Source organism: Giraffa tippelskirchi, chromosome 8 (genome assembly GCF_054371585.1).
Source record: "Giraffa tippelskirchi isolate mGirTip1 chromosome 8, T2T-mGirTip1v1.2.pri, whole genome shotgun sequence".
NCBI lineage: Eukaryota > Metazoa > Chordata > Mammalia > Artiodactyla > Giraffidae > Giraffa > Giraffa tippelskirchi.
In genome coordinates this window covers 132677210-132689712 of record NC_137282.1, presented here as the reverse complement: position 1 = coordinate 132689712, position 12503 = coordinate 132677210, and the positions used below count along the sequence as shown (strand labels likewise).

General features: G+C 35.6%; 1 protein-coding gene across 19 annotated transcripts in view; it reads right to left on the bottom strand.

Moving 5' to 3' along the window:
• The window catches only part of UBR2 (ubiquitin protein ligase E3 component n-recognin 2), a 109947-nt gene that overhangs the window by 69809 nt on the left and 27635 nt on the right, over positions 1-12503 (bottom strand). For 17 of the 19 annotated variants that reach the window (XR_014061832.1, XR_014061833.1, XR_014061834.1 and 14 more), the window contains exons 3-4: positions 7152-7230; positions 4423-4536 (exon numbers count right to left, since the gene is read on the bottom strand). Coding sequence is in view for 12 of the 19 variants with exons in the window: in XM_081518698.1 (XP_081374824.1) it covers positions 4423-4536; positions 7152-7230 (193 nt within the window). In the remaining 7 variants the exon portion in view is untranslated. Of the gene's footprint in view, positions 1-4422; positions 4537-5837; positions 6125-7151; positions 7231-12503 lie in introns of all 19 variants that reach the window. The other 2 variants (XM_081518699.1, XM_081518700.1) reach the window with 2 other exon arrangements.

Here is a 12503-nt window from a genome sequence, read left to right as displayed (position 1 = left end):
GGACCAGCTTAATGGAACTGATATAAATCAAATGGAGGAGAGTAATAACAAGAATGAAGAAAAAAGGACAAAGATTCCTAAAGAAGATGGGTGCAGGGCTTAAAGAATGTAAGAAAAAGTAAAGTAAGAAGGTTTTCCAAAGTCTTACAGAACTTTCTACCTATGTTTTGTATGTTTCATCAAAAAAAATTTTTTTATACTGCTACCAGGTTTGCTACCATTTCTTATGGAGACTTTAGAAGTTAACATGGTAAAATCACCTATTATAAAGAAGGTACTGGAACTGGAACCTTTGGGGGATTCATAGAAGAGTGGCTAGTAATCATAAAATGAACCTCACACAGAACTAAAATAAAAAGTAGAACCAAAACTCAGTTTTCTAGGTTACAGTATCTCACTATATGGTCATTCTGTTTCTTACAATTATGTCCCATAACACAAGACATTTTAGCGGACTGAAGAACTATGATCAACAGGATTTATAAGAATTAAATGGTGTTGGGACAGAAACAACTGTCACCTTCCGAGAATCCAAGCCAGCAGTGTTCAAGCTCTGTTCTACAACGTCCCAGGACCTGTATCTGAAATACACGCCTGTGTAAAAATATATGATTATCTATACCTTTAAACAGTCTCCAGGTAAAGATTCTTCTGCCATCTTTGTATGCACATGTTAACTTCCTGAAAATGGTTACGAATTAAGAAACATTTCTGCAGTGAAGAGATGCTAGGCTGTGCGAGTCTATTCATGTGTACAACGGGAAATCAAATGCTATTTGAAGAGACTTCTGTTCAAAGTGCTCTTATCACAGCGTAAGTCAGTCAGAATGAGAAAATAAATGACCGTCTTATCCTATGCTGGATTACCTATTATGATTAATAATGGTTTTTGATGACATTTATATTAGAGAATGCAAGCCTTTGTCAATGAGTTAAAAAGGCTACCTGTGGTTATCTTAGAAGACCATGGGAATTATGGAGAACTTTAATCTTTTATGTGATACACTTCTATACCTCTATAATGTTTGAATTTTTAGAATGTCAAAAGAAAAAAACAGAGAGAATTCCCTGGTAGTCCAGTAGTTAGGACTCTGAGCTTTTACTGCTGAGGGCATGTGTTCAGTCCCTGGTTAGGGAACTAAGATCCTGAAAGCCAAGTGACACAGCCAAACAGAAAAAAAAGAAGGGGAAAAAAAGTAACCATATAATATAAAAGAGTTTAACTGCTATCTTGTGCAAATAAGGTATGAATGAGAGCTTTCTCCACACTGCCCAACTAAAACTAGAAATTAACTAGAAACAAAATAATCATGAATGCTTTTCTAACAAGTAAATAATATACATTCCAACTTATAAAAAATAAATTCATTAATAATAGTACTTTTATGTTTTACTATTGGGATTTAATTAAAATTTTATTTAAAAAAATTCCACTGCCAAAAAATGTTTCCAAAATTCAGTGTAATGTACTATCAGAGTTGTCTGAAATACTTGGGTTTAAAGCCCAGCACCAGCACTTACTGTGTGGGGTACTGCAGACAACTTTCTTAATCTAAGATTCAAGTTTTCACAGCTATGGGTAACATGGGTAACAGTAGTATTTATCTTACACAGCTGTTCTAAACACTACCCCAACAGAAGTATATAATCCAATTTTTCCAACTTTTTCTTAAGATGTAGGCTGAATGTATAACAAAAATAAAATTATGTTCAATAAAAACAATTCTATGACAGACTAAAAAGCCACGTTCCAATATTACATAGCTTTCTTCCATTTCAAGGACAAAATATAGAAAACCGAGATAATATATGAATTTAGTGAGTGGGGACCAGGTATGCTAAACATAATGCTATCTTTTTAATATCTTCTAGTCTTTCCTCAAAGACTTCATTCTCTTAACTGAATTCTTAAGCAGGAATTAAATGGCAGAGTCTGGAGGTTTGATTCTCTATCAAATTGCTGGAACATATATTCTCGAGGCAGGACCACATAATTTCACTCAAGCAGGTATCTTGCTGGCATTTTCTTTTTTTTTCAACAGTATTAAATTTTAAAAATTTATTTGCGTTTACTGCACTGGGTCTTCACTGCTCTGCACAGGCTTTGTCTAGTTGTGGTGAGTGTGGGCTTCTCACTGCAGTGGCTTTTCTTGTTGCAGAACACGGGCTCTAGGCGCTCGGGCTTCAGTAGTTGCAACTACTCGGGCTCAGTGGTTGCAGTTAACGGGCTTAGCTGCTCTACAGCATGTGAAATTTTCCCAGACCAGGGATTGAACCTGTGTCTCCTGCACTGGCAGGTAGATTCTTAACCACTAGACCACCTGGGGTTCCAGCATCTTCTTAAAGTTTAGGAAATTAACCTGTCTTCACTACTTGATAGCTACCCCACTAACGTATGAGGATAAAGCCAACCGAGTAACTGCAAGCAGATTCATAATTTTTCTTAGAACACTTAAAGTGAACAATCTGCTGGTATCTAGTACCTCATATTGAGTCACAATCACCTGTATTTAGTTCCAAAACATTTCTATCACTTCAGAGTAAAAGCCCTTACCCATTAAGCAGTTTTTCTCCATTCTTCCCTTCCCTATCCCCTGGCAACCACCAGTCTGTGTTCGAAAGATTTCTTTTCTGGATACTTCACATAAATGGAATCATACAATATACGACCCTCTGTGTCTGGCTTCTTTCATGATGTTTTGAAAGTTCATTACTTCATTTCTTTTTATAACTGAGTTAATATTACACCGTATGTTTATCCACTCACACATTGAGAGACATTTTGGCTGTTTCCACCTTCCGGCTATTACGAATAATGCTGCTACTAACATGTTTGTGCATGTACATATCAGAATATTTGTTTTTAATTCTTTTGCATATATACCTAGAAATGAAATTACAGGTTTATATGGCAATGTTTACCATTTGAGGAATAGTCAAATTGTTTTCCACAGTGCTGAATCATTTTGTATTCCCACTAGCACTGTAGAGTTCCAGTTTCTCTACATCCTTTCCAATCTATTTACCACTTTTTTGATTATGTCCATCCTAATGGGTGTGACGTGGTATCTCACTGTGGTTTGATTTACAATTCCCTAATGACTAATAATCTTGAGCATGTTTTCATGTGTTTGTTGGTCATTTGTACTACATCTTCTTTGGAGAAATGTCTATTCAGGTCCTTTGCCCATTTTTAATTGTGTTGTCTTTTTGTTGCTGAGTTATAAGATATATATTCCAGATACCAGACACTTATCAGATATGATCTGTAAATATTTTCTCCCAGAATCCTGAAGTTTTATACTAGCTCTCAATTTTTTTCAAAAGTTAAAACCCCCTTTTCCAAATTTATCTTTGTTTGCCTTGCTTGTGTTTTTATATACAGAATCCCAATCCAATACGTAAGAGATAAAAATGGAGCTGTTCCAACTGCCAGTGGAGAAATCTGAAACCCTGATCATTTGGCATCTCTCTTTAGCAAATAATCCCAGAACACATGCACAAAGCAAATGAAACACAAACAAATACATGTTTTCTATAGCACTGAATCATTCTGCACAAACTTCATCCGTCCAAAACACAGTGGAACAGTCTAAAACACACTGTCCTACACCGTAAGTTCTTTGGTCTTTCTGTTAAAATACTCGAGACCAGGAAGATATATGCACAAGGAAGCACTAGTAATGTCCACTTGCCCTAAATATCTATGAGATCTACTTACTAACAATGCATAAGTACTCTAAATATACCCACCTCTCTGCCATTTAAAATTAAAATCTGAAATAAGATCTTAAATCAAATATCAACTGTCACAAACAGCAGAGTTTGAAGCTATTTATTTAGTGAAAATCCACTGAATCATTCCAAATATCATTTAGAGAAAAACAATGAAGGATCACCAATAATTTTAGAGAGCACATTATTTACTGGAATAAGCATAATTTGTACTGAGCTATCATCCCAATGTTTGGTCCCATCACATATCCAATGACGCTGATTTACTGGGAGATGATAAGTAGGACTGGCTGCTATGGATGACTATAGAAAAGAAAGGTATCCAGTCTACAAAGTCTTGGTCACAACACAAATAAAAATCAACTAAGTTAACTGGTCTACATGTATACAAAAATAACCCTTTTAATAAAAAATAAAGACTTAAAAAAAAATCACATATGCTTAAAATAAAACAAATGCAAAAGTCCAAGTTAAATTTCTAGAATGTCAAGTGGGTTCTATTAGTAACTGTATGGCATCCATAAAATGCAAAAAAGCTTTTCAAGTATACTTGGACACTGTTTATTGTGAGAGGACTATTTTACTTATACAATTCTATATTACCACCTAATTCTAAGTCTGAAAATATTTCAAAAACATAGTTAAAATAGTATTTCCTAAGTAACAATTTTGTGAAAATGTTTTTACCTCTTCTTCCTCAGTTTCATAGGTGTTAAGTTCATGTTTCTGACAGTAAGGACCCTCTTTCCAAGCTTCAGTATCACCACAGTCACAGAAACCTCCACCTCCTGATGTTGTCATCTTGAAAAGAAATTGTAAAGTATCTTGTCAGTAAGTATTTACTGAGGACTATCAGCTTATAAATAGAAATATCAAGTGCTAAGGAAATAACATTGCTAAAATGTTTAATTTCTTTGGAGGATAAAATCAAAATGCCAAATCTCTCAATGTTTTAAAACTTATTTTAAATAAGCCTAGAGGCTAGTTTAAGTGATTTCAAAATAAAATAAGATACTTTATAGTGTTTAGTAAGCAACATCTATTTTTTATTTATTTTTAATTGAAGAATAATTGCTTTATAGTATTGCATTGGTTTCTACCAAACAAGGCTACATCTATTTTAAAGAGGTAAAACATGTCCACTTGTATGAGTTTCTAATTAGTAAAATTCACAAGGGTTTTCTTGCTAGGTTTTGGCTAAACTGATATACTGCTGGTATCTGTGCTACCAGGCTATAACATACTATAACAGATTCAAGAGTTACAAAGATTCCTATAACTGCTATCTTCTACAAAAGTCTAACAAGAGTGCTGCATGTGTATTAGAGAAAACGACCAATGAAAACTATAGAAATCATTTATTTTTTCTTTTCTAAAACTCTCTAAATAGCCTTCTTTGAAAAGGAAGGAAACTCTGGAAATACCACCTGGCCACAAAACATTTTACCACTTGTGAGGGTCAAGAATTATTCCTGCTTCCTTAAATACAGCAACGATTCAAGGAATCTGGCAAGATAAAACCTATTATTTAATAATTAGTAGATTGGAAATTCTGCTTCTGAAAACATGCCGTGAGTTTATGAATACATATAGGTGAAAATTTTAGAAAGAGCCTTTCATATTTTGCTCAAGGAAAGTATTTATGTGTTACATATCACAAGGTAATTAATGTAAACTCACAAATGACAGTTACTCTTAAGGGCTGCAAAGATACCAAGAAACATGAGCAGGCAGGCATATGGAAAATGGTAACTTCACTCTACAGCTCTTATGTGTGTTCTTGTTACCAAAGATAGGTAGAACAGCCTAAAGGAAACTAGGGTTCTCTTGCTGATTTATGAAAATAAAAAGAATGTACAAAAATACGAATTTAATTTTGCAGCTGTTTAGCTCAACGTTCAGAAAACTAAGATCATGGCATCTGGTCCCATCACTTCATGGGAAATAGATGGGGAAACAGTGGAAACAGTGTCAGACTTTATTTTTTTGGGCTCCAGAATCACTGCTGATGGTGACTGCAGCCATGAAATTAAAAGACGCTTACTCCTTGGAAGGAAGGTTATGGCCAACCTAGATAGCATATTTAAAAGCAGAGACATTACTTTGCCAACAAAAGTCCGTCTAGTCAAGGCTATGGTTTTTCCAGTGGTCATGTATGGATGTGAGAGTTGGACGGTGAAGAAAGCTGAGCGCCGAAGAATTGATGCTTTTGAACTGTGGTGTTGGAGAAGACTCTTGAGAGTCCCTTGGACTGCAAGGAGATCCAATCAATCCATCCTACAAGAGATCAATCCTGGGTGTTCATTGGAAGGTCTGATGTTGAAGCTGAAACTCCAATACTTTGGCCACCTCATGCGAAGAGTTGACTCATTGGAAAAGACCCTAAATGCTGGGTAGGATTGGGGGCGGGAGGAGAAGGGGACGACAGAGGATGAGATGGTTGGATGGCATCACTGACTCGATTGACATGGGTTTGGGTAGACTCCGGGAGTTGGTGATGGACAGAGAGGCCTGGCGTGCTGCAATTCATGGGGTCGCAAAGAGTCGGACACGACTGAGCGACTGAACTGAACTGAACTATCAATACTCGGGTAGAGTAAATAAAAACAAACAGGAGAAAAAGTCCTAAACTAATAAAGCTCTTGAAATAATAAGATGACTACAATATTTCTTCTCTATCACTTTACTTGAGATTAGTGTGAGAAGTTCCAGCTACTAACAGCTCCCTAAATTTTTGAATGTTCATAGCTCTGGCTTCAACTTTCAGTAGAGGAACCAGGACAGGCTTAGCAATAATCTGCCTATGTATTCTGTGGCCCTGATTTAAAAGCAAACATACTTGATTTTTGGAAAAGTACTGACTGCATTATAGCAGTAAAACAAACAAAACCTGGTCAGCCTTATGTTCTGGAGTAGGCTCTCTTCTACACTGTATAATAGTAGGTGCCTCTCTAACATTAAGAAACGACAAATATTCTGTGGAAGTTCACCAACAGAATATTTCTTAAAGGTATAATCCTGTCACTTTTCCTTATTTTGCTCACTCATTCTCCCTTCAGAGTCTCCCTCTCACATTTTAACTCTCACCTTTATTCTCTAATTTTTGATAACCTGCTTTATAAACCTAGAATTAGAAAGACAATAAACATTAAAAATAAACAGCAAAGCAAACTAGCTGAAAACCAATACTTGAAGAGCTGCTATCTGTCTTGCCTTTCTTAAACCATGTATTCCATGAAATCTGGATTCATAATTTGTCTCTACACTGCCATCACAGGTTTAATGGTACTTAAATAACACATTTCTTAACCACTCTCCCCAGTTTCAGTGTTAAATCTTGGAATTTTAAAAAGGAAGAAAATATATTGAGTATAAATTTCAATATTAGGTGTGGTTATCATCTGGATATTACTAACCCTATATCGGTGGTCTCTGTGAATACTTCCCAAAAAGCACTCCATGCATAAAACACAAGTTGGATCAACTGCACAGTCTCTGTAAAGTTAAAAGAAAAAAAAAATCAGAATGCATAACATAACTGTATATTTTACAATGTAGTATTTCAAACTAGAATCTATCTTAGAAGAGCCAGAATAGTGAAAAGCCTTGCTGTAAGAAGAAAAAAATTATTGCTCCTGAAGATCTGACAGATCTTTGATCAATGAAGTCAGCTTAAGAAACTGTTTCTCATATTAGATGTATATTAGGGGGTCTTAGAGGGCACACATTACCAGAATGGCAATTTTCCCTAAAGATTTGGGGAAATCATATTTCATATTAAAACACACAGATGTATATGGAATAGATTTTACATACTATACATTCTTAAGATATATCCTGAGATTTCAAGTAACTTTATCCAAACAAATAATTCAGACCAAGGGTCATCGAAGTGGTTTTTATGTACACTCCCCAAAGGCAAGATGCAAGAAGACAATATTAAAACATAGGTCTAATTTAAATTTTCACTAATTTAAAAGGCAATCACATACTAAGCATTCAATGTAGAGGCTGACATGGGTCTCTACACTTGTATATCTTATGGTTGCACAACATTTATGGTTCATAAGACATTCTGATGGGAGAGTAAGATTCCACAAGGTGCATGGGTTGACAATGGTAGCCTCAGTCACTTCATTTGCTTTTATCATACTGTCAGTTAGATATACTTACATATCATACCTTAAATAAGAGAATCTCTATGAGTCTATGAAATGAGATGGGAGTCATGAAAATCTTTACATTTTCCCTTATCCTGTTTCTGTATCCTCATAGGCAACCACCCTACTATCCTTATTATTGTCTTTTATTTGTATATGTTAGCGGCTCCGTTGTGTCCAACTCTGAGACCCCATGGACTGGTAGCCTGAATTCTCCAGGCTAGCCATTCCCTTCTCCAGGGGATCTTCCCGACCCTGAGATTGAACCCAGGTCTCCTGCATTGCAGGCATATTCTTTACCTGCTGACCCACCAGAGAAGCCCTTTATTTGTATATGTTCTTGCGAAATGTTTTTGAGTACATGTATTTTTTTTTTATTCTTTTTAAAATAGTTGTTTTACAATATTTTATTAGTTTCGGGTATACAGCAAAGTGATTCAGATACACACACACACGTATACATTTCAGATTCTTTTCCATTATAGGTTATTAAAAGACACTGGATATAGTTTCCTGTGCTATACAGTAAATATGTTTACTAAGTGCATGTATTTTTGATGTGTGCAAATCTTACTGTTTTGTATCATTCTGTTCTTTACTTTTTCAATTCTGTAACACAATCCATTTGTTCTGTACGTGTACATTTGATGTGCTGCTTCTAATTGCTATATAATATGTCACGGTGTGTTCCAAAACATTTTTCCCTCTATACTATCCCTGCACCAGATACCTGGATTACCTCCAATGCCTTTCTACCACAAGTAATGCTGCAATGAACATCCCTGTAAATGTTTTCTATGGATTTATGATTGAGATTTTCTTTGCTAAATCAACTCTAGAGCAAAATTGCTGGGTCATATACATTTATAAAGTTTTTATTCTGAGTGCCATGCTACTGTCCAGAGTGGCTGCATGTTTCCCAGCAGTGTGTAAGGGTTTTTATAGCCCTGCATCTTCACTAGCATTAAGTTTTTCTCTGGTTTGCTAATATGTACAAGCCTAACAGGGGCTTCCCTGGTGGCTCAGTGGTCAAGGATCCACCAGCCAATGCAGGAGATGCTGGTTCAATCCCTGGGTCAGGAAGATCCCCTGGAGAAGGAAATGGTAACCCACTCCAGTATTCTTGCCTGGAAAATCCCATGGGCAGAAGAACTTGGTGGGTTACAGTTCATGGGGTCACAGAAGAGTTGGACACAACTTAGCAACTATACAACAACCAGCCTAACATATATGAAATGATAAGTAAGTGTTAGTCGCTCAGTCGTGCTTGACTCTTTGCGATCCCATGGACTGCAGCCCACCAGGCTCCTCTGTCCATGAGATTTTCCAGGCAAGGATACCGGAGTGGGTTGCCATGCCCTCCTCCAGGGGATCTTCCCAATCCAGGGATGGAACCCGGGTCTCCTGCACTGCAGGCAGATTCTTTACCAACTGAACTACAAGGGAATCCCTATGAAATGATACTTTACTATTTTAATTTGTATTTTTCTAATATACTTGAGCAACTCGTCATATACTTACTGCTTTGAGGATTTCCTTTTCTATAAACTGCCTGGTTATATACTATGCCCATTTTTCTGCTGGGATTTCTTCATCATCTTTATTTTCAGGAGTTCCTTGTATAATTTAGTCTAGTGGACATTAATCACTTGGCCATTTAGACATTTGCAAATACTGTCTCCCATGTGTCATGTGTGTATTAGTTTTGCCCATGGCGTCCCCTTTGTTAAACAGAACTCCCTATTTTGATGCAATTAAATTTGCACACAAATTGGTTTGTGCTTTGAGATTTTTAGATTTCTTTTCCCAATCCTATGTCACAAAAATATGTTTTTAAAGAAAATAATTTTCTTCCACGAAATCATTTGGTATTTTCCACATTTAGGTGCTTAATCCATCTGGAATCTACTTTTGCATATAATATAGAACAGAGATAATTTTTATTTCTTCATAGATAATGAGTTGCTTTCTTTGTCTGAAACTATCTAGTAAACAATTTAATTTTTACCTATTCATTGTGGTGTCACCTTTAAATATATTAAGTTCCATTACTTAGGTCTATATCTAGGTTCTCTAATATGTTTCAGTGACCTATTTGTTCTTATACTAAACCACACTACATTACTATGGTTTTTTGTAGAATACCTTAATATCTGATAGAATAAACTCCCCTTTATTCTCCTTTTTTAAAGGCTTAGTCACATAAGTTTACAGAGTTCCTTAAAAATACTCAGCTAAAATTCTGACATAGATTACTTGGAATTTACTGATAAACTTCAGGAGTAATAGCATCCTTTCAAGAGTAAATTATCTAGGTACTTTCTAGGTTTTGTTGTTTTAATGACACACATTTAAACTTTTTTTTCATTTTCTAGTTAGTTAAGGATGATGAAAAGAAACATTATTGATTTTTAATACCCTTGATAAACTTAAGCAGTTTCAATAGTTTGCTGACTCTTTTTTCCCCTGAAGTTAATGAGTATATAGTCTGTACACAATGACAATTTAATTTTTTCCTTACAATATTTGTATCTTTTATTTTTCTTCCCTTATATTGTTGACAAGGACTTTGAGTAAAATGTTAAACGGTAGCAGTAATAGTAGGCATCCTTGTCTTGGCTTTAGATATTAAATACATCTAAAGGTTCTCATTAAGTATTACATTCACTGTCAGTTTACTAAGAAAGTGATAAACTTAGTGATATCACTCATTAAGTATTATGTTCACTGTAGGTTTAGTAAGAAAATGCTTTTCTAAAAACAGTCAAGCATTTATCTTGCCTTTCCTATATAAACTGTGCCTCAGGGTAATCAAAGGATTGATGAGGGATTGTATTTCTTCTTTATAGAAGACTAGCTAATAAACAAAGAAGAGATGATAAATTCAAATAGCACCGTTTTGCGAACACCTAACAAAATAAAGATCCAGGCAGCAGGCCATCACTGACTGCTAAAACATTAGGCAAAAAGGCTGGTAGAGGGAATTCCCTGGCAGTCTGGTTGGTAAGACTCCATGCTTTCAATGCAGAGAGCATAAGTTCAATCCCTGGTTGGGGAAATAAGATCCCACATGCCGCATAATGCGGCAAAATAAAGAAATAAATAAAAGGCTGATGGAGACCTTTACAATGGTTGCATCTGCTAGGTACCTAAACCCACTGATCAATCTTAAAAGCAGCCAAGCATTACGTGCCTCCTGATATGAAGAAATAAGAAGTTATGCATCTGACTTTCCTGGGGTGGCACAGTGGATAAGAATCTACCAGCCAAGGCAGGGGACATGGGTTTGATCCCTGGTCAGGGATATTCCACATGCCACAGAGCAACTAAGCCCATGTGTCACAACTACTGAACCTGCGCTCTAGAGCCCACACGTTACAACTAGTCAGCTTGTGTGCTGCAACTACTGAAGCCCTTTTGCTCTAGAGCCCATGCCCTTCAACAAGAGAAGCCACAGCAATGAGAAGCCTGTGCAACACAATGAAGAGTAGCCTCTCCTCACCACTAGAGAAAATCCACTCACAGTAACAAAGATCCAGCGCAGCCAAAAATAAATGATAAATAAATAAGCAGGGGTCTGATGGGCAGGTCAGTTAAGGTATAAGAAGTTTATTAAAAGAAGTTATGCATCAATAATTATAAAATTATTATCCACTCCCTTCCCTAATAATAGCAGTTAACCAAGCCTAACTACCTGTTTAGAAGAAAGACAGGGAAAAAAGAAAAATGTTAAGCAATATCACGTGGCCACAATCAGCCAAACCTAGAATGTAGAAAATTCCATAGGACAAATGACCTGGTTTCTTAGTAACATAAATAGAAAAATGATAAAAAGAGGTAAAGGAGCCATTATAGTTTAAAAGAAAAAATGATTAACAGCCAAATGCAATGTGTGAACTCTGAAGCTACATTTATGAGTCAATTAAGACAAGTTCAACCCTGCTAGACAGTAGATAATATTAAGGAAATAGTGTTAATTATTTTAAGACATTAATGATTATAGAGAAAATAGGCACATAGTATTGATAGGCACATAGAGTATTGATTTTTTTAAACAGTATGCTATCTGGAATGTTCTTCAAAATAATCTGGCAGGGCAGGATAAAGTGTATAAGCCTGTACGTGTGCACAGATTAAAGAGTTGCCATATACTGGTAATTACTGAAGCTCAGCAATGAGTACTCTCAGGTATATTAAACCACTCTACCTTTATGCTTGAAAATGTCCATAACAAAAAAACTTAGAGAAATCTAATATACAAATACTCAATATGAGTTCCCTTATATATTCTTTGCTTGCTAAGAATTAAATCACAAACAATAACTGAAATTTATAAAACGCTTTTCTGATTCAAATTAGTAAAACATTTTTCTTTTCTCAACTATTAAAATGGTGAATTACATTAACAATTATTTTAAAGATGAACTATCTTTGGATTCCTGAACTAAATTCTGTGTGATCATGATGCATCATCACTCTTTCAGTATATTCTTGGATTCAGATATTTAATATTTTATTTAGGATTCTTTCATCTATATGAATGAGGGAAATGGCTTTATAACATCTCCTTAAATTTATCAGGGCTTGAAATCAAGCTGATAAGTAGCC